A 25,771-nucleotide genomic window follows, 5' to 3' on the forward strand; every position below is an offset into this window, starting at 1 on the left:
CAGCATCACCACCAAGATAGCTTTGGGGAAGCCAAGAAGTATCCTCCGGCTCATCCCAGGTAGGAAGGTGGTTGGACCATCCAAGCTCAGCATCTTTTTTCAGGAAGATCTTATTGAAGTTAGATTCCTAGTCAGACCAGGAATCTTGACTGGGAGACTCAGGTAGATGTTCTGGGTTATCTGCTCCTAGCAGGGCACTTTGTGGACTTTGTTGAGACAGATGACAGGCTGTCTCCCTCACAATGACACCTCTTTCTGGGGTCAGTGCAGAAAAAAGAATGCACTTTGAAGGGAGGAATTTGCCAAGAAATAGGACCTTTCAAGAAATGAAAAAGCTTTATGTCTTGGTTAAGAGCGGCAGTTCTCAAAAGGGTCCAGATATCAAAGTCACTTGGAAAGCTTTACAAAATACCAGGGACAGGGCAAGAAAATTCATACTTTTCCCTTTCCCAGAATACTGCCAAAGAATAGTCTGTAATTGCCAGCTCAGTTCCGCACCCTTCATTTGGGACAGGGTTGGGGAATTTGATTGGACCTTTTTGCTGGAAAGAGAGGCTAAGTTGATTTACGTGATAAAAATAAATAGACGGGAGGAGGGGGATTTCTGCAATCTGAGAAAATTATGGAGAGCAGTACAGCAGACAACAGCAGAGGCTATGAAGGAGGTAGAATGAAGATGAAAAGGACTTTTGAATTCGTTATTGCAAATTATAGACCTCCTTCATGAGTTTTAAGAAAAATACAAGAAAAGATGTATATGTTCTTTTCCAAATTTATTTTGTGCATTAGTAACCATAACATGGACCCAAAACTGGACCACTTGAGTTCTGGGTTGATAAGAGTTACACACACATGTCTTTCTCCCCAACCCTCGAGAGGAAGAGCACTACTTCTGGTGTATAGATTTCAATTTTGATATATTCTTGGTGATTCCGACATGCATCCTTATCTCCACCCTAACTTCATCGAGAACCACTCATTAGAAATTCTCAGAATCACCATCCCCCATTGCAAAGGCCAAACTCTATAGCGATCAGGCCTTTCTTAACCCAGAATCCTCATGGTCCCCACCTCTCCCTGACATGTGTGTCACTATTCATTAGAGCTCCATACTCACCTGGTTCTCTCTCCAGATTTCTGCAGACTCCTCTATCTGCCTCTCTGGCTCCTTCTTTGGTTTTCCTTCCTTCTAACTCCCAGGTGCAGGCATGTCCCCTAGAAGCTATCTTCTGTCCGCTCCTCTACGTAGGGTTATTGGTCCAGAAAGGGGTTGCCAGATTTAGTAAATAAAAATACACAGTGCCCAGTTTAATTAGAATTTCAGATAAACAATGAATAATTTTTAGTATAGATATTTTAATCTGACAACTCTGCCCAGAAATAATGTATGCTTTCAACACAAGTTCCTTTTTTTTTTTTTTTAAAGAATTTTGGTTTACACAGTGAATTTGAAAATCTATCAGTAAACAGAAAAAAAATCAAACATATTGACTGGGAGCATCATCTGTGCATGAATATTCAGAAGCGAACTCTGTTGATTGGCCTTGTTATGTATTCAGCATTTCTGGGTGACTCCAAGATCGAACTATTTTACACGAAAGAACAATTCTGGAGGAAGCCTAGATTACACTCATTTATTAAATCATTTGGTCATCCAGTCAGTCATTTATTTGGTGGAATTCAGCATGTTCCTCTCTATTTGCAAGGTCATTTTTTTGGCAAGGGAAGTAGCTCAAGTTGACCCACATTTTCCCTTCCTCTAAACCATTGGCTTGGTTTTTTTTCTTCATATAGAATCTAATCGGCCTAATTCTCTCCATGCTTCAGAAAGACTCTTGCAGGAAGGAAAATGAGTCTTCCCATCATTACATAAATTCTCATGGGGCTTCCCTTTATAAGTTTATGACAGCCAGGAGTTGAGCCTGGAGCTCTGAGAGAAACAGCCACACACTGATTTATGATGGCAGCTGCTGCTAAATCTCACCCCTCTTTCCTCCTTGCAGAGCCATGTTACCTTGGGGTTACAAAACTCTTTTCACTGTTATTCAGGGGAATAATAATAAAATGCCAGGTTGCGAGTATAAACATGATCATTTTGTGCCTGTTATTGTAAATCAAATTTTACCTTGCATCAGAAGCACAGAAAACATTTTATACTGTCAGCCACCTTAAGCCCTTGTAGCAGTCTATCTTTATATAACCCTGGGCTGACCTGACCTGAGTTATTGTTTAGGTTGCACTGGCTGGGGAAGCTGGTCACGCAGGTAATCTGGCTATTTCTCCTTATAGACCCAGCTGACCACTTTCCTTGAGCCAAGTATTGACTTGGTCTAAGTACAGCAATGGGGTTAATGATGTGGGCCCAGGGCACCAATTGCCTGGGTTCAGGGATTGGCTCTGTAATTTACCATCTGTGTGACAATGGCAAGCCAATTAACTTATCTATGATCAGTTTCCTTAGCTTTAAAATAGGAATGATGATGATGATGACGGTGCTATGTTATAAGGTTGATGTCGGGATTAGTTTAGTTAACATACAGCACTTAGAGTGGGGCCTGGGACATAAGCAGCACTTTAAGCATTAGTTATTTATAATTGTGCTTCTAGTGTAGGCACTTCCAATTTTTTAGGATGAAGCCTCTATTTTTTTTTATTTTGTTTTATTTTTTGAGACAGAGTCTCACTCTGTCGCCCAGGCTGGAGTGCAATGGTGCGATCTGGGCTCACTGCAACCTCCACCTCTCAGGTTCAAGTGATTCTCCTGTCTCGGCCTCCCGGGTAGCTGGGATTACAGGCACCTGCCACCAAGCCCAGCTAATTTTTTTTTTTTTTTTTTTTGTATTTTTAGTAGAGGCGGGGTTTCACCACATTGGCCAGGCTGGTCTCGAACTCCTGATCTCAGGTGATCTACCTGCCTCGGCCTCCCGAAGTGTTGGGATAACAGGCGTGAGCCACTACGCCTAGTCCGAAGCCTCTATTTTTTTTTTAAAACAATGTTTCAGATGCCCACATGATAATAGACTTTTAAGATCTACATGATGAGCAAATACACAATGACAAGAGACCAGCAAGAATTCAGGGATACTTCTCTACTGGGGTAGGGCTCATTACGGTTCAGTTTTATCCAAGAGTTGGGCAGGGTTTTCCTCTCCACACTGCTGCCCCTGTATGTTCAAGGGCTTGTTGCAGGAGTGCTTGTGAGTGGTGGCCATGGAAAAGGAGGCAGTCCCCCCTGGGATGGGGGGATGAGTTCAGCAAAGTTTCTGGACAGCCACCGGATGCCAGTGATGGATGGAAACAAATGCAGGCACCATCAGGTCTGCTAACCCCTATAGTAACAAGCCATAGTTTGTGACTCACTCCTACTCTCCACTCCATGGCCTGGGTCCCGACCTCTGGTCTAGGTTGTACGCTGTAACCTCTCCTCTCCCTAGGCTCCGTCATCATCTGGTGTCCCTGGGGACAGGGGGTGGGAGTTGGGTCTCTTTCTCTGTCTGTGTTCTCATTCTCACCTATCCTTAAATCATAAACTCGAATCCTAACTGCTTCCCCAGGGCCTCCCTGTTTAGTTCTTTTTTTTTTTGAGACGTTGTCTCGCTCTGTTGCCCAGGCTGGAGTACAGTGGCGCAATCTCAGCTCACTGCAAGCTCTGCCTCCCGGGTTCAAGTGATTCTCCTGCCTCAGCCTCCAGAGTAGCTGGGACTACAGGCGCCCGCCACCATGCCCGGCTAATTTTTTGTATTTTTGTAGAGATGGGGTTTCACCGTGTTAGCTAGGATGGTCTCGATCTCCTGACCTCGTGATCCGCCCACCTCGGCCTCCCAAAGTGCTGGGATTACAGGTGTGAGCCACTGTGTTTGGCCCTGTTTAGTTCTTAAGGCCAGAACTATTTTACTGTCTGTGAATTTGTTACAAAAAACCCTTATTCTCTTATAGGCTCCTGGAGAGAGTCAGACTAATGAGGAATTGGCTCTAACCCTGGCTCCACCACTGTGTGATACTGGCCAAATCTTAGTGCCTTCATCATCTTTAGCAAACTAGCACAGGAACAGAAAACCAAATACCACATATTCTCACTTGTAAGTGGAAGCTAAATGATGAGAACACATGGTCACAAAGTGGGGAACAACAGACACTGGGGCCTACTACAGGGTAGAGGATGAGAGGAGGGAGAGGAACAGGAAGAATAATAAGTACTAGACTTAATATTTCGTCACTCGGTGACGAACTAATCTGTACAATAAACCCCTGTGACACGAGTTTACCTACATAAAAAACCTGCACGTGTACCCATGAACTTAAAAGTTTTAAAAAAAAAAAGTGGCCCAGGTGCGGTGGCTCACATCTGTAGTCACAGCACTTTGGGAGGCCGAAGCAGGTGGATCACTTGAGCCCAGGAGTTCAAGACCAGCCTGGGCAACATGGTGAAACCCCATCTCTACTAAAAATACAAAAATTATCCAGGTGTGGTGGCATGCACCTGTAATCCCAGCTACTTGGGAGGCTGAGGCACGAGAATCATTTGAACCCTTTACCGGAAGGCAGAGGTTGCAGTGAGCTGAGATTGTGCCACTGCACTCTAGCCTGGGTGACAGAGTGAGACTCGGTCTCAAAAAAACAAAACAAAACCCCAAAATATAATACATCTGACTTCACCTTTATGGCATTGCTGTCTTTTATTACATCTTTTTATATTAAAAATAAATAAAAATGTCATAAATAGTAATTGTGTAAATATAAAAGGCCTTATTAAAAAAACAAATCTTAGTGCCTCAATTTAATCTTCTGTCAAGTGGGCACATGAAATTACCTAAGTCATAGGGTCCTGGGCATTTAAATGAGAGAATGTATGTGAAATATTTAGCACAGTGGAGGGCTAGGCACACGGGGAGAGTGCAATTTAAAAGACTAACCAGGCACATGAGACCAAAGACACAAAAGTCTGTTATTTTCCTAGAGTCAAAAACAAAACTTATTAGAAGGCTCTCTTTACCCAATCTTGTCCTCAAAATTGACTCTAAATCTTTAGTTCACTTTAAACATTCAGTACATTATTAACACTGCTTTGAAACTCTTTCTATTTTCTCTATCCTATGACCTCTGACACGAGGTCATGACGTGATGTCACAATTCACCTTCTGCTCTGACTTTGTGAGAATTTCCCAAGCTGGTTGGTGCATGGGCTTCCTCACTTTTTGCATCGAAGAGGTCTCTGGTCTCCCCTCTCTGAGCACTCTGAGGTAGGGTTGCTGTGCGTTTTGCTCTTGGTCTTATTCCTTTGGCTAAACATGAATAATGATATTAATGAATGGTTTTGGAGATTCTTCTTCCTTCCTTTGCATTTTTCAGAGATATGTTTCTGGTTTTGGTATCTATTAGAAGGGTATTTTGGTTTCTGTTTTGTGACAATCAAGATTTATAGTACAGAAAATTAGAAGTGATTATTTGTATTTCAAGGTTCTCTCTGTGGCAGCCAGGTAATCCCTTGGGTGCCCTGATTTATTCACTTGGTTTTTTTCTCTGTCCTGGGTATAAGACCAACTACATAATTTACAAAGCCCAGGGCAAAATAAAAATGCAGCCTGTCATTCAAAAATTATCAAGAACTTCAAGAGGGTGACAGCACAGCATCAAATCAAGAGCAGGGCACTTCTTTTTTATTTTAATTTTTCCATAAGTTATTGGGTTACAGGTGGTATTTGGTTACATGAGTAAGTTCTTTAATGGTGATTTGTGAGATTTTGGTGCACTCATCACTTGAGTAGTATACACTGCACCCTATTTGTAGTCTTTTATCCTTCGTCCCCCTCTCATCCTTCCCCCTAAGTCCCCAAAGTCCATTGTATCATTCTTAAGAGCAGGACACTTCTAAATCTGGGGCCCTTCTAAGTGCAGGGCCCTACGTGACTGCATGGGTTGCTGGCCCATGAATCTAATCCTGCCTGGGAGGCAACGGTGGCAAGAGCTTTAGAATCCTGTAGGCTTGGGTTAGAGTCCTAGCTCTGCAAGTTACTCTTTTGGAGGAAGAAATACATGAAAAAGCAGACGCAGGAGCTTATTAGATTGTGAGGAGCACATTAGTTTGATGGGTCCCAGTAGAAGGAGCCAACATTTCTGTATTCCACTTAAATGCTGAGAACAGTGCTTTGTACCTAAAAATTTTTTTTAATTAAGACATAATTCACATGCAATAAAATTAACTCTTCAAAAGTATACAATCCAGTGGTTTCTAGTACACTCAGAAAGTTATACAACTATCACTGCTCTCTAATTCCACAATATTTTCATCACCCAAGAAACCCCATATCTATTAGCAGTATCTATTAGCAGTCACTCCCCATTCCCTCCTGCCTCAGTTCCTGGCAACCACTAAACTACTTTTTGTCTCTATGGATTTGCCTATTCTGGACATTTCATATAAATTAAAAACAATATATGGCTTTTTGTGTTTGACTTTTTTGTTTTGTTTTGTTTTTGAGACAGAGTCTCGCTGTTACCTAGGCTGGAGGGCAGTGACTCACTGCAACCTCTGTCTTCTGGGTTCAAATGATTCTCCTGCCTCAGCCTCCTGAGTAGCTGGGACTACACATATGTGCCACCATGCCCGGCTAATTTTTGTATTTTTAGTAGAGACGGGGTTTCACTGTGTTGCCCAGGCTGGTCTCGAACTCCTGACCTCAGGTGATCCACTTGCTTTGGCCTCCCAGAGTGCTGGGATTACAGGCGTGAGCCACCACACTCAGCCATGTTTGACTTCTTTCACTTGGCGTAATGTTTTCAAGGTTCATCAATGTTGCAGCATGTATTAAGTACTTCATTACTTTTTTTTATTTTGAGACAGGGTCTCATTCTGTCACCCAGGCTGGAGTGCAGTGGCACAATCTTGGTTCACTTCATTCCTTTTTATAGCTGAACAATATTCCATTGTATGAATATAACATTTTGTTAATTCATCTATTGATGGACATTTGGGTTGTTTCCATTTTTTGGCTATTGTGAATACTGCTACTATGAACATTTGTCTACAAGGTTTTGTGCAAACATATGTTTTCAAGAGTGGAATTGCTGAGTCTTATTGTAACAATGTTCAACTTTTTGAGAACCTGCCAAACTGTTTTCCAAAATGGCTGCACCATTTTACAGTCCCATCAGCAGTATATGAAGGTTCCAATTTCTCCACATCCTCACCAATACTTGCTATTATCTGTCTTTTTAAAATAGCCAGATAGTGGGTGTAAAGTGGTTTCTCATAGTGGTTTTCATTTGCATTTTCCTGATGACTAATGATGTTGGCCATCTTCTTATGTGCTTACCTATTATTTGCATATCTTCTCTGGAGAATAATCTATTCAGATCCTTTGCCTATTTTAAAATGGGATTATTTGTCTTTTTGTTATTGAGTTGCAGGACTTATTTATAAATTTTGGATAAGTAGACCTTTGTCAGATACATATGATTTGCAAATATTTTGTTCTATTATGTGGGTTGTCTTTTCATTTTCTTGATAGTGTTCTTTTGTTACAGGAAAGGGGTCTCAATCCAGACCCCAAGAGATGGTTCTTGGATCTCGCACAAGAAAGAATTCAGAGGGAGCCCATAAAGTGAAAGCAAGTTTATGAAGAAAGTAAAGGAATGAAAGAATGGCTACTCCATAGAGCAGCCCCAAGGGCTGCTGGTTGGCCTTTTTTATGGTTATTTCCTGAGAATATGCTAAACAAGGGGTGGATTATTCATGCCTCCCCTTTTTAGACCATATAGGGTAACTTACTGACGTTGCCATGGCATTTGTAAACTGTCATGGCGCTGGTGGGAGTGTAGCAGTGAGGATGACCAGAGTTCACTCTTGTGGCCATCTTGGTTTTGGTGGGTTTTAGCCGGCTTCTTTACTGCAAGCTGTTTTATCAGTAAGTTCTTTATAACCTGTATCTTGTGCCGATCTCCTATCTCATCCTGTGACTTGGAATGCCTAACTGTCTGGGAATGTAGCCTAGTAGGTTGCTCAGTCTTATTTTACCCAGCCCCTACTCAAGATGAAGTTGCTCTGGTTCAAACACTTCTGACATTTTGAAGCACAAAAGTTTTTAGTTTTGGTGAATCCAATTTATGTGTTTTTTTCCTTTGATGCTTGTGCCTTTGGTTTCATATCTAAGAAACTATTGCCTAATCCAAGTTCACAAATATTTACTCCTACATTTTCTTCTAAGTTGTGGGTCTCTCTTTGCCAGTTGGTGCAGTGGGCAATCTCGGTAGGCTCATGCCATTCTCCTGCCTCAGCCTCCCGAGTAGCTGGGACTACAGGTGCCTGCCACCACGCTCGGCTAATTTTTTGTATTTTTAGTAGAGACGGGGTTTCACTATGTTGGTCAGGCTGGTCTCGATCTCCTGACCTCGTGATCCGCCCGCCTCGGCCTCCCAAAGTGTTGGGTTTACAGGCGTGAGCCACTGCACCCGGCCTTCTAAGGGTTTTATAGTTTTAGTTCTTACATTCAGGTCGTTGATCCATATTTAGTTAATTTTTGCATATGGTGTGAGGTAGGAAGCATATAATTTTAATTCCTGCTTAGCCTGAAGATAATCATGTGACCCTTGGTAAGTTCTGGCACCTAAGTCTCAATTTCCTTATTTGTAAAGTGAGAATAATAAATGGTAGCTAGATTATAAGATTACATCGAAGATAGAGAGAAAATTTACGTAGAGCATTTATCACAGTGCTTGAAGCATCCTAACTGCTCAATAAATAAATGCGGTCGGTGTTACCGTTATGACGTGAGCGATGAATGTGTGCTTCTACAGTGGAGTGCCAAAAAGACCGGCAGCATTTCTGAGAAGGTAAACGGGAGGAAGTAGGCTTGTTTAGTCCACTTAGAGAAGCAGGTCTGGAATTGTTGTGAGAGGCTGTGCCCTAGGTAGACCATTGCCTCATGATCCCCTCTAGAGATTGGTAAAAATTCGAATTCTTGGGCCCCATCGGAACTACTGAAAAGAGCCTCCTGCGAGGACGGCGCTCGCAGTGGTGGGGGTGACGGTTTTCGCGCCGGCAGCGCCGCCTTGGGCCTCCGGGAGGCGCCCGAGAGAGAGGGGCGACCACCGCGGCTGCGCAGAGTCCTCCCTACGCCGGCGGCCGCACCAGCGGGATCCGCCTGGCTCAGCTGACAGCTACCGAGAACGGAAGAGGCGGCGCGCCGGTTGAGCAGGGCGTCTCTAGGCCTGGTCGGCTGGCGACGGTGAGGGGGCCTCGGGCAAGGGCGGAGGGCGGAAGTTTGGGGTTCGGCACTGCCGGGCTCCCGGAAGGTACTGTGGAGATAGCTCTCTGGGCGCGCCAGGCAGAGAAGGGGACTGGAGCGGGACTGTGCAGCGGGCCTCAGTCCCTCAAACCTGGGACCGGGCGTCCGCAGCCCGGCTGGCCGGGACTCCCTGCGGGACGCTGAGGAGGAAGGAGAAGGTGTGGGCCCTGCTCCTTCGGGACGCCCCAGGCTGGCCAGCAGCTCACACGCCCGCATTGCGCCCTCTGATCCCAGCGCTGGGGCTGATAGCTAGGCTTGGGCCTGCCCCTGTTTTTGGGCAGTCGCCCAAACGACTCCGTACGCCGAGTGGCGAGCTGAACCCAGACCAGGACACCCGAGGTCCAAATGGATAGAATGAGAAGGAAATGGGGGTTAGCAACCTGAATTGAGGTACTGGATTCCAAGTGACAGCTTCACAAGCTGAAATCTTGTAGGGTAGGTCATGAGGAACTGTTGAAACACTGTTTGGAGTAGAAGTTCTTAGCCCTGGCTGCATATTGGAATCACCTGGAGAACTTGGAAAACTACTGAGGCCTGAATTAATTGTTCTGGGGTGTGGCCTGGGTATTGAGATTTTAAAAAACAGCTCCTCAGGAGATTCTAATGTGCAGTCAGATGGAGAACACTAACCTAAAACCATAAACTGCATAAATGAATCTGTCATCCCATTTGCAAATGTTTTAACAGGAAGAAACAAAAAGCTTAATTCAATTAGCACCATATACTCCCACCTAGCAAAATAAGACAATGTGAAAGGACCTGATACAGTACATAGTAGGTGCTCAATAAATGTAAATTGATTCTGAATCTCATTCTTATCTCATTTGGGAGTTACACATCCGAGAATCTGGTTTTTAATTATGATTTTGTATATAGTATTTTTGCATATAATTTTAGGGTGTTGATAGGATTCTCCATAGCCCATCTATAGACCATACTCACTTTTCCCCTCACCCCAGTGAAGAAGCCTAGCTCTAAAGCATTTAGAATAAAACTTAAAAGTTTGTGTTTGTGTACTCTTGTTTTGTTTAAGTATTTTTCTGTTACCAAAATTATCCTTGAGTGCCACTGGCAGGATTAATTCATGAGCCAGAGAGGAAAAACTGGAGGGGAATGGCAAATGAAGGAATACAAGAAACAGAAGAGGAAAGGAGAAAAAACAAAACAAAAAACAAACTGAATAGGTTGTTTGTTATGGGGCATGGTGTCCTGTCCTCTCGTATGACCTTGGTGTTCCTCCTTAGCCCCTCCCATGGCTGAGGGCAGACAGATAAAAAGTCCTCAGTCATTGCTGGGGACATGCAAATGCTCCTTTAACCACATGGCTCAGTTAGCCTGCCCTAGGAGAGTAACATGCACCTGTAGATTAGGATTGGCTGTATGTTAGGATATGTTTGACTTAAGCGGTGATCATGGAAATTCAGAATTTTAATTTGGAGAGGGTCCTAACACCATCTTTTGTATTTCTTTTCTGCAGATGGCAGGATTTTCATAATATATGTAGTATGAGTTCCACATCTTGGCCTCTTATCCAGCTTCAGCAGTCTCAGCTCCACCAGTTAGAGAATAAATGGGATTTGCATGAACTCCACTCTGAGCTGAAATACAGACTGCGGTGTTAATATCCTTTTCTTCTGATTGTTATTAACAGGTACTAACTGACCTCAAGTAGAACATGTAATTGTGTCTTAGATAGGGATGCAGTTTAAGCAGAGCCATGAACTAACATCTCCTAGAAAGAAAGTGTTTTTTGAAAATGAAATAATTTTTAATTTCATAGTATGACCTTTTAGAATGTAAAAAATCCTAACTTATTACTTATGTACATTTTAATTAAAAATATTTTAGTTGTGAAGGAGGATATTTGCAAATGCAATTGTAGTTCAGTATTTTAATTGACTGGTAGTTTTGTCTTATTAAAATGATTTTTGTAAATTCTCATTGCATATTTTTTCCACATTTAAATTATCTGAAATTGCTGTATCTTTCAGTTGATGCTATGTTAAAAAACATTGATTCATACTTTATTTTTTGAGACAAGGTCTTGCTCTGTCACCCAGGCTGGAGTGCAGTGGTGCAAACACGGCTCACTGCAGCCTCAGCATCCAAGGCTCAAGTGATCCTCCTGCCACAGTCTCCTGAGTAGCTGGGACTACAGGCACACACCACCACACCTGGCTAATTTTTTATAGAGACAGGATCTTGCTATGTTGCCAGGGCTGATCTCAAACTACTGGCTTCAAGCGATCCTCCTGCCTTGGCTTCCCAAAGTGCTGGGATTACAGGCATGAGCCACCATATCCAGCCAGTTCATACTTTAATTGTAGCTAATTTCTTTTTTTTTTTTTTTTTTTTTGTGGAGACAGAGTCTGTCTCTGTCACCCAGGCTGGAATGCAGTGGTGCAATCTCAGCTCACTGCAACCTCTGCCTCCCGGATTCTAGTGATTCTCTAGTCTCATGCCTCAGCCGAGTAGCTGGGATTACATGTGTGTACCACCATGCCCGGCTAATTTTTGTATTTTTAGTAGAAATGGGGTTTTGCTGTGTTGGCCAGGCTAGTCTTGAACTCTTGGCCTCAAGTGATCTGCCTGCCTTGGTCTCCCAAAGTGCTGGGATTAAAGACTTGAGCCACTGTGCCTGGGCCTTGTAGCTAAATTCTTAGTATTACCTAAAATAATGGTAAATCTTTCTTAAAATTATTATCTTTTAAATATTCTTGAGTCATAATGGTAAATCTTAAAATTGGTGACTGCTTGGATTTGATGAAATCTGTTATTTCAAAAATTTAATATTATTTTGCTGCTTGCTCAGTTATCCAATTTTCTTCCATAATATCTATGCCTGTAACATCCTCAAGCACTGTTTTCTCAACTGGGAGCAATTTTGCCTCCAACCCCCATCCTGCCCCAGGACTTTTGGCGCTATTTGGAGATTTTTTTTTTTTTTTTTTTTTTTTTTTTGAGACAGGGTCTCACTTTGTCACTCAGGCTGGAGTGCAGTGGTGCTATCATGGCTCACTGCAGCCTTGACCTCCCAGGCTCAAGCGATCCTCCCATGTCAGCCCCCCAAGTAGCTGGGACCACAGGCAAGCACGACCACACCTGGCTAGATATTTTCAGTTGTCACAGCTCTTGTGTGTGGAAGTGGGCCACTATTGGGTATCTAGTGGGTAAAAGCCAGGGGATGCTGTTAAGATTCTATAATGCACAACACAGCTCTCCGACAACAATTATTTACTCCAAAATGTCAATAGAGCTGAAGCTAAGAATATTTGCCCTAAAGATTCCTGTGGATTTAAAAAATTTACTTTTTTTGAGACAGAGTCTCACTCTGTCGCCCAGGCTGGCGTGCAGTGGCGCAATCTCGGCTCACTACAACCTCTGCCTCCCAGGTTCAAGCAGTTCTCCTGCCTCAACCTCCCGAGTAGCTGGGATTACAGGGGTGCGCCACCACACCCAGCTAATTTTTGTATTTTTAGTAGAGATGGGGTTTCACCATGTTGGCCAGGCTGGTCTCGAACTCCTGACCACAGGTGATTTGCCTGCCTCGGCCTACCAAAATGTTGGGATTACAGGCATGAGCCACCATGCCTGGCAAATTAACTTAAGAAAGGAGTGTAGTATCCTTTGACCACTTTTGCGAGCCAGGCACATTGCTAGGTTCAGTGGACAAGTCAAAGTAAATTTGTGATTTGTCCTTTTCAAAGAAAATTTTCAAATTGTGCTTTTTTTCCTCTAATTCAGTTATAAAATATCTAACTGATAAGATCAGGAATTAGAAGTACCACAACCATCCCTTTTGAAAAAGACTATTAATATTGCAAAACTAATGGAATGCCAGATATGGCTGTCATTTTTGGTTTAGGAGAAAAGTGATAATATCGATTAATTCTTTGCAGTTGTTTGTGCCATTAAGCTTTTCCCACCTCTGTGCATTTTCTTTTCTTTTCTTTTTAAGATGGAGTTTTGCTCTTGTCACCCAGGCTGGAGTGCAGTGGTGCGATGTTGGCTCACTGCAGTCTCCACCTCCTGGTTCAAGCGATTCTCCTGTCTCAGCCTCCCAAGTAGCTGGGATTACAGGCACCTGCCACCACGCCTGGCTAATTTTTGTATTTTTAGTAGAGATGGGGTTTTACCATGTTGACCAGGCTAGTCTTAAACTCCTGACCTCAGGGGATCTGCCTGTCTCGGCCTCCCAAAGTGTTGGGATTACAGGTGTGAGCCACCACACCCGGCCAGCCTCTGTGCATTTTCTGTTCTTAACTGATTTTGATGTTTTCAGATCCTTATGTCGTCAGAAGATCGAGAAGCTCAGGAGGATGAATTGCTGGCCCTGGCAAGTATTTACGATGGAGATGAATTTAGAAAAGCAGAGTCTGTCCAAGGTGGAGAAACCAGGATCTATTTGGATTTGCCACAGAATTTCAAGATATTTGTGAGCGGTTAGTTAATAATTTCTTAAACAGATTTTTCTATTATTTGTTATTTCTTAGTGTACCTTAAACTATTTGTCATTTTGTGTTTATAGGCATTAGTGATAGGTGGTGGTATTATAGATGTAATGCATGTTTCTGTTTTAGATGAAAATTGCAATGAGGAGCAAGCAGTTTTCAATTTGATTCTACCTTTTTGATCACTGAAGAGGGATATTATCCTGCATATTTCATACATCCTAGTCTGCTAATTAGCAGTTTATCAGCCATGAGTTATTGGCTGTTACATAGCAATAATCAAAGAGAAAATGAATGTATGTGAAAACACTTAGAAATTTTCAAGTACAGTGGTGGTGGTTAATACTATTTGGTTTCCAGAATCATTTCAACTACTATAAACATATGACACATGCTATTACTCTGTGACCTTTTGCTTCAGAAAAAACAAAACTACTGCTTTTGATACAGACATTTACAGAAGACCTTGATGCACACTTTCTCAAAATGTTTCTACTATAAAGGGATTGAGTAAGGAACATAAGTGTGGTAATTTAAATGAAACTTTGTGAGAGTGTTGTGTGCTATATCATATCCTCAGACCTGAGATCATTATGTTGGCACATATTTTCCCAACTGATTCATGGGTAGTTGGGACATGCTGGTCTAAGTGGGACATGCTGGTCTAAGTAGGTCATGCTGTTCAATGGAAATGAACATCCTTTCTCTAGATTGTATCTTTAATCATCTACTGTAAACCAAACCACAACAAAACAAACATTGTGTGTTCCTTGGTCATTAGTGTTAGGAATTGTGCCCAGAAGTGAATACAAGAATAAGTTGTAGTATTTTCATTATACATTTCATGGTGCTGAGTAGATTTTTCAAGGGCTTACAAGATTTTTTTTTAAGGTGGTGGCTACCAAGTTAAAATTAGGAAATAGAAAGGCTTTGGGGGAGGGTTATTATTCCCTCAACTAAAGCATTAAGTCTTTCTTGAGCGCTGCTCAGCAGTAATGGACACTCAAGTGTTGATCAACTGATCCTTTTCTAATCTTTGTTTTTGGTTCAGGCAATTCAAATGAGTGTCTCCAGAATAGTGGCTTTGAATACACCATTTGCTTTCTGCCTCCACTTGTGCTGAACTTTGAACTGCCACCAGATTATCCATCCTCTTCCCCACCTTCATTCACACTTAGTGGCAAATGGCTGTCACCAACTCAGGTTAGACTTGAAACTTAATTTTTCCTATCCATTTTTAGAAACTTAAAAATCATCTTTAATTGAAGACTATCTTAATGATCTTGAATTCACTGCATGAAAAACAAATGGCTTTGATTTTGTAATTTTTTTCCCTTGCCTTGGTGAATCCTGATGTTAAGAAATTGAAAATGTTTGGTGTTTTAAAAAGGAATGGCAGTAATTAAAACAATCATGAATTGTAGTAGGAGTAATTTTTAATCAATATATTATTTCTTTTCTTGTCTTGCTATTTTCCTGTTTAATCTGTATTATAATGGAGACTATGAGGTCTTCCTCATTATCCTTAGATATTGATACTACTTTTTTCTTAGTTTCTTATCCATTCCTTAAATGAAAGATTCCATTGTAATTAGGACTAAAAATTGAGCTAATGTAGTTATAATAAGCAAGTTTTCTGAGTAAATACAATAACTGATTTTCTTTGTAAAAATCTGTATTAATAACAACAGTCAACTGGTATCACATAGATATAAATGCATACAAGTAGAAATGTGTATAGTTCCTGTAGATATCTCAGTAAGGCTTGAGGCCTTATGTTAAGAACCTCATTTCCTCTGGGTTATATATACTTTTCTAGTAACAATCTCAACTCTTGATTGAGACACAAATATGACTTGAAGCTAAATATAAATAATATAAAGCATTCTGGGAGAGATAATGAATCAGCAGCTGCTTTTCTAGAAGTCATAATGAAGATTGATAGACTGATGTGTATTAAGACAAAAGCTCAGCTTGTGCAACATGGCAAAACCCAATTTCTACAAAAAATACAAAAATGAGCCAAGCGTGGTGGTGCATCCCTGTAATCCCAGCTACTTGGGAGGCTGAGGTGGGAGGATCACTTGAGCCTGGGTGGCAGAGATTGCAGTGAGCCAAGATTGAGCCACTGCACTCCAGCCTGGGTGACAGAGAGACCCTGTCTCAAAAGAAAAAAAAAAAGACAAAAGCTGTCAGAGTTGCTGACCTCAAGGAATATCTCATTAGTTTTTCTCTTTGGATCATATAGTTTTCATTCCCCCATCCACCAATCTAATCTTTTAAGTGGGAGTACTTTTGCAAACTTGAGCTTACGGTTTAAAAGCAAAATTAAACTTTAAAAAGGATAATATAGGTAGAATGAAAAGGAGTATTACTTTACATTCTAATGTCTGTGCCAGAGGCAACAGATGCAAGACAGTTGATTTGTCCAGGAATATCAAGATTGTTTGGCATTTAGGCCACTGATAGTTGGCTGAATTATTTAGATCTTCATAGTCCTATTTCACCAGAGAGCTTTTCATACTTTACATCCACGCATGTGCATGCATGCACACACACACATGCACAAAACAGGGACAGATTAACTGTATGCGTGGTTGTGGTTTCAGATTCCAGCTAACCAGCATCTACTTAATGCTGGATTTGGGGGCGGGGGTGTGTGCTGGGGAAGAGAGTTGTTTTATGTGTTACAGCTAAAATTACAGTAGAATTCTTTATCAAATAAATGTTTATGCATATAATTAACATTTTAATTGGTCTCATATTCCTTCTTGCTTCAGTTCTTGTTTGTTGCTGTACCCTGATTCCTTGGCATTATGACTCTCACCTGTTAATAGTGAAATTGACACATAGAGCTGTCATTCCCTGAATTGGGGTGGGTAGACAGAAGGAAGTGGTTTTAGTTTTCTAAAACTTTATTCCTTATTCCTCCCCTAATATACTTGCACAGTCTCTTTCCTGTCCCCCTTCCATTTACATGCATTCCAGCTGCCTTTCTCTCTCTCTCTCTCTTTTTTTTTTTTGAGATGGAGTCTTGCTCTGTCACCCAGGCTGGAGCACAGGGGCGCAATCTCGGCTCACTACAACCTCTGCCTAGTGGGTTCAAGTGGTTGTCCTGCCTCAGCCTCCCGAGTAGCTGGGAATACAGGTGCCCGCCACCACACATGGCTAATTTTTTGTATTTTTTAGTAGAGACGGGGTTTCACCATGTTGGCCAGGCTGATCACCAACCCCTGACCTCAGGTGATCAACCCGCCTTGGCCTCCCAGAGTTCTGGGATTACAGGCATGAGCCACCATGCCCGGCCCTAGCTGCCTCTCTTGAGAAGGGACTGGAGAAGAAAAGAGGTTGGAGAATGGCTTCTTCATAGGACTTGGTAGCTCACACAGCACCCAGAGCTTCCCTTTTAGTATTTATCACATTTTACAGATTTTAACAGATTTCTCAAAAGCATGGTTGATTTATAAAGATATTTATGCAAATGTGAAAAATCATTAGTTCAATTTTAACTCATCAATAAGTATTTAAGGTAGTACCTATGCAGGGTTTAGTCAGTGGCACTACACAGAGTGTAAGAAACAGAAAATCTGGTCCCTTTTCATTTGCCATTTAAATTTACAAAATATATTTGCCATCTGGAAGGCATATTTTTGGATGTTTACCTAAAAAAGAAAAGCTGCTTATAATTCCTGTGCTCTAGTTACAAATATTTTATATTTCTAATGGAAAATCCTCTTACATTTGCCTTTCAAATTGAACAGACCACTTTTAAAGAGGAAAATTCCAAATAATTTAACTTTGATTGCTTAGCTTAGGAAGCATAAGCTTTCTCTATGGCTGCCAAACCTTGCTGAGGGCTTGTGATTAGGACCAGGTTCAATATCAGGCAGCCTCCCTCCATTAACCAGGATCTGATATAAGCCCAGATTGCTTAGTTAAAAGCAGCTTGTAAATCTGAACAAGGACTCTGAGGTTGAATTCTGTTAGTGATTGTTTCAGACGAGTTGACTTTTTGATAAAACTAAAAGAATTAATTTTAAAACTTGGATAGTATTTTTAAACTATTCTTTTTCTAACCATTATTCTAGGATACCAACAGGGCTAGGACTCCTAATGGAAGAAAAATAGTTTATTTTTAGAACTAGATCTCTTTGTCCTACATGAGGTATATAGCAGTACTAAAAGATTAAAGAACAGAAAAAAGTCTTCCATTTCAGTAGCTAAAATGTACAGCTATTTCTCTACCTTATGGAGTCTTGCTATTTCTCTTGTTCTCGTGGTACTTCTTGCTTCTGACTTTGTGTTCTACTCTGGCTCATGTTGCCGAATAGTTTAAGAAGTGCTCCAGTAAGAATGTTTGTACTGTTTTGTAGCACAGTGTATCACAGCAGTAAAAAATAGTGTTAGAATAAGGGCCTAACTTGCAAGTGGAAAAGATTTCTAGGGAAACCAGGAGTTGGCAGCAGCATCATCTTTCCAAACTCACCAACATCTTCATGTGTTTTCTCATAGCTATCTGCTCTATGCAAGCACTTAGACAACCTATGGGAAGAACACCGTGGCAGCGTGGTCCTGTTTGCCTGGATGCAATTTCTTAAGGAAGAGACCCTAGCATACTTGAATATTGTCTCTCCTTTTGAGCTCAAGATTGGTTCTCAGAAAAAAGTGCAGAGAAGGACAGCTCAAGCTTCTCCCAACACAGAGCTAGATTTTGGAGGAGCTGCTGGATCTGATGTAGACCAAGAGGAAATTGTGGATGAGAGAGCTGTGCAGGATGTGGAATCACTGTCAAATCTGATCCAGGAAATCTTGGACTTTGATCAAGCTCAGCAGATAAAATGCTTTAATAGTAAATTGTTCCTGTGCAATATCTGTTTCTGTGAGAAGCTGGGTAGTGAATGCATGTACTTCTTGGAGTGCAGGCATGTGTACTGCAAAGCCTGTCTGAAGGACTACTTTGAAATCCAGATCAGAGATGGCCAGGTTCAATGCCTCAACTGCCCAGAACCAAAGTGCCCTTCGGTGGCCACTCCTGGTCAGGTAACTGTTTACCCTGCTGATGGTTGCCTCCTAATTCTCTTCCATAAATGGAGATATCATCTCAGGAACTTCCTTGATAGGGCTCATGGGGCAGTGTGAGGCCTTGGAGCCAGCCCACAAGTTGTTTTGCTGTATCCATTAAGAATGCTATGGTCTTAGTCTACTGCTTAAGCAAATGGAATGCTTCCTTTGGCCTTGCAATGGGCAAGGATGAGTGTTAAAGTAGTTATTAAGTAATTGTGATAATTTACTTTGTATATCTGCTAGGATCCCATAAACCTTGGGGAATCACTAGCTTATCCTTGTGTGAGGTTGGGATCTGAAGGGGACATCTCTTAGAATGATTAACCAACTTTTTTATAGACTTCAGCATAAGTACAGCCTACTTAGGTTTTGTTGTTGTTGTTGTTTTGTTTTGTTTGAGACGGAGTCTTGCTGTGTCACCCAGGCTGGAGTGCAGGGGCACGATCTCAGCTCACGGCAGCCTCTGCCTCCAAGGTTCAAGTGATTTCCTGCCTCAGCCTCCCAAGTAGCTGGGATTATAGGAACCCGCCACTATGCCCGGCTAATTTTTTTTGTATTTTTAGTAGAAACGGGGTTTCACCACGTTGGTCAGGCTGCTCTTGAACTCCTGACCTCAAGTGATCCTCCCGCTTCGGCCTCCCAAAGTGTTGGGATTACAAGCGTGAGCCACTGCGCCTGGCCAGTTTTTTGTTTTCTTATTAAAGCATAATTTTACTTAAAATAAACTACACATTTAAATCATACAAGGCTAGCATGGTAGCTTACACCTATAATCCCAGCACTTTGGGAGGCCAAGATAGGAGGATTGCTTGAGGCTAGGGTTTAAAACCAGCCTGTGCAAAATAGCATGACTCCATGTCTTAAAAAAAAAAAAAAAAAAAATCAGGCATGACGGCAAGTACCTGTTGTCCTAGCTACTTGGGAAACTGAGGTAGAGAATCACTTGAGCCCAGGAGTTCAAGGCTGCAGTGAGCTATGATTGCACCACTGCACTCCAGTCTGGATGACAGAGTAAGACCCCATCTCTAAAGAAATAAAACTAAAGTATAAAATAAATTGGACACTTTGCTTAGTTTTTTTTTTTTTTTTTTTTTTTATTATACTTCAGGGTTTTAGGGTACATGTGCACAATGTGCAGGTTTGTTACATATGTATCCATGTGCCATGTTGATTTCCTGCACCCATGACACTTTGCTTAGTTTTAACAAATGTGTAGACCCCTATAATTGTCATCTCAGTCAAAATATACTTGGTCTGATTTTGAAGTGAAAGAGAGGTTTTAATTTATGTGCCCATCTGGTTTATACTAGCATCCTAAGAATCTCCTCAGGTTCAGAACTGGTTGTGGAATCATCAAACCTATGGTGTTTTGTATTTCCCTCCAGGTCAAAGAGTTAGTGGAAGCAGAGTTATTTGCCCGTTATGACCGCCTTCTCCTCCAGTCCTCCTTGGACCTGATGGCAGATGTGGTGTACTGCCCCCGGCCGTGCTGCCAGCTGCCTGTGATGCAGGAGCCTGGCTGCACCATGGGTATCTGCTCCAGCTGCAATTTTGCCTTCTGTACTTTGTGCAGGTTGACCTACCATGGGGTCTCTCCTTGTAAGGTGACTGCAGGTATGTTTTAACTGTGAGCCCAAACCCCCATCCCCAGTCTCTCCCCCACATTTCACTCTCCTGCCAGGGCCTTATGACTTCATTCTTCAATTTAGAAGTATTCATTTAGCAGATATTTCTGTGTCAGTGACTATCTCAGGCCTTGGGGCTGTAGTAGTGACCAGAAGAGACAAAATCTCTGCCCTCATGGAACTTACATTCTACTAGGGGAGACAGGAAAACAAAATAAGGATATTAGGTGGTGGTAAGTGCTGAAGAGGCAGAAGAAATAAAGCAAAGACAGGATATGAAATGTTCTGAAGGGGAGGGGACTTGGGATTTTAGTTAGGGAAAACGGGAGGCCTCACTGGCAAAATGGTTTAAGTAAAGACTTGAAGGAGGTAGGAAAAACCATGCAGATACCAGGGAGGAACATTCCAGGAGACGGAATGGCACGGGAAATTCTATATACGAACATGGAATAATGTATATCCTGGATGGCCAATGCAGGGCATCTAAGCTGCCATTCTTGTCTCCATGGCACATGTGTTTGACTAGTCATCAAATGCTTTCTCCTTGAGCCAGAGAGGCCTCAGAATCTTCCTCAACATGGCACTTCGGAAAACTACCCTCTGATGAAGTAGACACAGGAGTGAAATGTGTTTGCCATTTACAGTCTAGATAAGGAATCATAAATCAGGCCCTTAACGTCGATTTAACTGGACTTTGGTGGCTTAGACTTTTTCAGACTGACAGGGATAATGATAACAGCTACTTCACAAAATTGCAGCTAGAGCAGATAACAATAACTTCACGGGGTTATTCTAAGGATGAAGGGAACTAATATCGTGCTATTCAAAATTGTTATATTTGTTACACTGGTCTATAATGAGATACAGAAATTGAGAGGGTTAGAAACTTTTATAGTGATTTCACATAATTTTATGTCAAATCTAATAAAAATTTAGACTTTTTTCGTTTTTCTAATAGTTGATTGTTAGCTGACTATGGTGGTGCACAGCTGTAGTTCTAGCTATTCAGAAGGCTACAGCTGGAGGATCTTTTGAGCCTCGGTTGAGACTAGCTTGGGCAACATAGTGAGACTCTGCCTCTAAAAAAATTAAATCAAGCAAACCTGATTATATCTTATAAAAGTGTTGATCTTTGACATATTAGAGAAAAAAAAACTGGCCCTTTACCATAAATAGTTTGAGAGACAGTGGGCTAATACATGTAAAATGCAGAATGGGGCTGGACATAGTGGCTCACCTCTGTAATCTCAGCACTTTGGGAGGCCAAGGTGAGCGGATTGCTTGAGTCCAGGAGTTTGACACCATGGCAAAACCCCGTGTCTACAAAAAAATACAAAAATTAACGAGGTGTGGTGGCGCACATCTGTAGTCTCAGCCACTCAGGTTGTTGAGGCGGGAGGATCGCTTGACCCCAGGAGGTAGAGGCTGCAGTGAGCCAGACTGCGCCACTGTACTCCAGCCTGGGGGACAGAGTGGGACCCTGTCTCAAAAAAAAAAAAAAGGAAAAAGAAAAATAGTAATTATTAATGCTATTATTATTGTAGGTATTACTTGCTAATGTTAGCAGACTGTCATTATTTCCAAGAAAGTAGCATGAGAGGAAAGAGTGAGTAGATAATTTCAGTTGCCTCAGGCAGCATCTTGTAGAAGGTAAGGCCACATGGGATAGAGAACTTAGCAAAGTATAATATAAGTCTTTACTTTAGACTTCTGTAACCTTTTCATTAAAAGTCGACAGTACATTTCAGGTGTTTCACAGCATTCAGGGAAGAAATTGAAGATAGACTCAGGGCTTTAGCAAAATTAGGAATCTCTCTCTCTCTTTGTATGTATATATAATATAAAGTATGAAATACTAACAATTTTTTTATTTTGAGAAGACTAAAGCAATATAACCTTTGTCCTTAAGATGCCTAGGAACACAAAAATGCATTGAATTATTAGAGGGATGAGATTTACATTGCTCACTGCTACACTGAAGTAGAGGTGATGGAGCTGTGGGAATGCACTACACAGAGAAAGAATTCACAGGCGAAAGCAAAGAGTGGAGATAGGATATTGGATTCTATATCAGGAGATGTCTTTTGCTTTAAAAGGGAGATAGACTTCCAAATAATGTGAGGAAAGTAAACTGATAAAATAACTAGAACATTGTTGAGAAAACTCTTTAATTAATTGTGTTGAAAAATTAAGGTAATAGAATTATGAACAAAAGCCTTTTGTCTGCAAGTAAAACCTTTGGGATTGGTTACCTGTTGATAGAGCAGTAGAAGCCAGAGTGAAGAGTATCAAGGGAAAACTTTTCAGCACCTGTAGCAAAGCATAGTACAGGGTGAGAATTGGATGGTAAGTTTTATTCACTGATTTTTTTTTTTTTTTTTTACACAGAATTGAAGAGGTAGTCTTTGCCCTTAGGCCAAAGGTGCCTTTGTATTTGGTAGGCCTCTTCATTATCAAACAGTGAATGGTGCTGACTTAGTGGAAAAATCAATGTCTGTTTCAACCTTTGTGTCTTCTAGATAAGTCAGTCTTTAACTGCATAAACATACCAACATTAAGAAATCAAAATCAAAGGAAAAAAATAGCCTATCTTATTCTTCCATTTTTAGCAGATACATCTTTTCTAGTTGGGGGATTCCTTTCCATTTATTATCATTTGTGCATGTATAATTTTTACTGGGTTATAACATAATTATACTTTTTTTCTGGATTCTGTGATGAGTGTTTTAATTGGGTTGTAGCGAACCTAATTATATTTTTAATAATTGAATATTATGTCATTAAATGGCTCTTCCAAACATAATTATTTCCTTAGAAATTTAATTTTTTTTGCCATTGTTATATGCATCTCCATGCATATGACTTTGGATTATTTCCTTATAAACTTCTAGGAATAACATTATTGAATAGTCGAAGATTATAGCCATTTTTAATGATTTTTAGTCAGCATTACAAAGTTATATAAAAGTTAATTTTCCATTTCACTTTGTAGAGAAATTAATGGACTTACGAAATGAATACCTGCAAGCAGATGAGGCTAATAAAAGACTTTTGGATCAAAGGTATGGTAAGAGAGTGATTCAGAAGGCACTGGAAGAGATGGAAAGTAAGGAGTGGCTAGAGAAGAACTCAAAGAGCTGCCCATGTTGTGGAACTCCCATAGAGGTAAATGTTTTGGGACAGAGTTGGAGGCCATCAGACTTGCCAGCATGTTATGATTACCTTAAGAAGCCTTACTAGTCAATTTTATGACTTACAAAACACATGCTGGTATTATTATTACACCTTCTTACGTGGAAGGTGGAAATTTCACTACTAGATCTTGTTATCGACCTTACATGTTTGCAGACTTCCCTTTTCAAAGTGTTTTCTAACAGTGACCATTGTTCTCACATTGTATCTACCTCAAAATTGAATGGGTTGTAAGGAGGGCATACTAGAGCTATGGTCAACTCTTACCTCATCTATGTGATTAAAAAAAATCAAATCTGATCACTCAGAACTACTTATCCTGGAATGCTGCACACCTGTTTAAGATACACTCAGGAATTAATTTGAGTCAAAATAATTAGATCTATTGCTTCTTGACAAAAATCTTAATATGTTTTAAAATCAAAATACATCTTTGCATTTGATTCTGTTGTTCTAATCTGTTATGTCTGAACTGAACATAGTGGGCTCCAGTTAAGGAAACTGGCACTATGTGTAATCACTTTTTTTTTTTTTTTTTTTTTTTTGATACTGAGTCTCTCTCTTGCCCAGGCTGGAGTGTGGTAGTGCAATCTCAGCTAACTGCAATCCCCGCCTCCCAGGTTCAAGGAATTTTCATGCCTCAGCCTCCCAAGTAGCTGGGATTACAGGCGCCAGCCACCACACCTGGCTAATTTTTGTATTTTTAGTAGAGACGGGGTTTCAGCATGTTGGCCAGGCTGGTCTCGAACTCCTGACCTCAAATGACTCGCCCACTTCCCAAAGTGCTGGGATTACAGGCGTGAGCCACCACACCTGGCCATATAATCACTTTTGACATACCTTAGCCCTATGACAGAGTGGAGGACTTGGTACCAAATATTTACTTAGATTTCTGTAAAAATTTAAAACCCACACATTACATCCAAACATTTTAATATTAATCTAACTACATTTTCCAGTTATATGTGTGTGATTTTTATCTACTGCTTGTCGGAAGAGATTGTGCCAAGTAACTAGTTGTAGTAACACTAGCTATTTTCTGTGTTTTTTTTTTTTTTTTAATTATACTTTAGGTTTTAGGGTACATGTGCACAATGTGCAGGTTTGTTACATATGTATCCGTGTGCCATGTTGTTTTGCTGCATCCATTAACTCGTCATTTAGCATTAGGTATATCTCCTAATGCTGTCCCTCCCCCCTCCCCCCACCCCACAACAGTCCCCAGAGTGTGATGTTCCCCTTCCTGTGTCCATGAGTTCTCATTGTTCAATTCCCACCTATGAGTGAGAACATGCGGTGTTTGGTTTTTTGTCCTTGTGATAGTTTACTGAGAATGATGTTTTCCAGTTTCATCCATGTCCCTACAAAGGACATGAACTCATCATTTTTTATGGCTGCATAGTATTCCATGGTGTATATGTGCCACATTTTCTTAATCCAGTCTATCATTGTTGGACATTTGGGTTGGTTCCAAGTCTTTGCTATTGTGAATAGTGCCGCAATAAACATACGTGTGCATGTGTCTTTATAGCAGCATGATTTATAGTCCTTTGGATATATACCCAGTAATGGGATGGCTGGGTCAAATGGTATTTCTAGTTTTAGATCCCTGAGGAATCGCCACACTGACTTCCACAATGGTTGAACTAGTTTACAGTCCCACCAACAGTGTAAAAGTGTTCCTACTTCTCCACATCCTCTCCAGCACCTGTTGTTTCCTGACTTTTTAATGATGGCCATTCTAACTGGTGTGAGATGGTATCTCACTGTGGTTTTGATTTGCATTTCTCTAATGGCCAGTGATGATGAGCATTTTTTCATGTGTTTTTTGGCTGCATAAATGTCTTCTTTTGAGAAGTGTCTGTTCATGTCCTTTGCCCACTTTTTGATGGGGTTGTTTGTTTTTTTCTTGTAAATTTGTTTGAGTTCATTGTAGATTCTGGATATTAGCCCTTTGTCAGATGAGTAGGTTGCAAAAATTTTCTCCCATTTTGTAGGTTGCCTGTTCACTGTGATGGTAGTTTCTTTTGCTGTGCAGAAGCTCTTTAGTTTAATTAGATCCCATTTGTCAATTTTGGCTTTTGTTGCCATTGCTTTTGGTGTTTTAGACATGAAGTCCTTGCCCACGCCTATGTCCTGAATGGTATTGCCTAGG

At 41.1% G+C, this 25,771-nt stretch overlaps 2 protein-coding genes across 7 annotated transcripts in view; one reads left to right on the top strand and one right to left on the bottom strand.

Annotated features, from left to right (window-relative positions):
- Nucleotides 1–9,166, bottom strand: part of PCDH12 (protocadherin 12) — a 26,190-nt gene extending 17,024 nt beyond the window's left edge. The window contains exons 1-3 of one of the 5 annotated variants that reach the window (XM_058439951.1): nucleotides 8,758–9,166; nucleotides 5,193–5,282; nucleotides 1,118–1,241 (exon numbers count right to left, since the gene is read on the bottom strand). In XM_058439951.1, the coding sequence (XP_058295934.1) occupies nucleotides 1,118–1,241; nucleotides 5,193–5,201 (133 nt within the window). In that variant the 5' untranslated portion in view covers nucleotides 5,202–5,282; nucleotides 8,758–9,166. Of the gene's footprint in view, nucleotides 1–1,117; nucleotides 1,242–5,135; nucleotides 5,283–8,484; nucleotides 8,589–8,757 lie in introns of those variants that run through there. The other 4 variants (XM_058439950.1, XM_032158194.2, XM_058439952.1 and 1 more) reach the window with 4 other exon arrangements.
- RNF14 (ring finger protein 14) overlaps nucleotides 9,104–25,771 on the top strand; it is a 26,502-nt gene continuing 9,834 nt past the window's right edge. The window contains exons 1-7 of one of the 2 annotated variants that reach the window (XM_032158196.2): nucleotides 9,104–9,224; nucleotides 10,762–10,935; nucleotides 13,567–13,726; nucleotides 14,787–14,938; nucleotides 18,248–18,775; nucleotides 20,185–20,413; nucleotides 23,417–23,589. In XM_032158196.2, coding sequence (XP_032014087.1) covers nucleotides 13,573–13,726; nucleotides 14,787–14,938; nucleotides 18,248–18,775; nucleotides 20,185–20,413; nucleotides 23,417–23,589 — 1,236 coding nt within the window. In that variant the 5' untranslated portion in view covers nucleotides 9,104–9,224; nucleotides 10,762–10,935; nucleotides 13,567–13,572. Of the gene's footprint in view, nucleotides 9,225–10,761; nucleotides 10,936–13,566; nucleotides 13,727–14,786; nucleotides 14,939–18,247; nucleotides 18,776–20,184; nucleotides 20,414–23,416; nucleotides 23,590–25,771 lie in introns of those variants that run through there. The other variant, XM_058439953.1, reaches the window with a different exon arrangement.

The sequence above is a fragment of the Hylobates moloch genome, unplaced genomic scaffold, assembly GCF_009828535.3.
Source record: "Hylobates moloch isolate HMO894 unplaced genomic scaffold, HMol_V3 SCAFFOLD_6, whole genome shotgun sequence".
Taxonomy (NCBI): Eukaryota; Metazoa; Chordata; class Mammalia; order Primates; family Hylobatidae; genus Hylobates; species Hylobates moloch.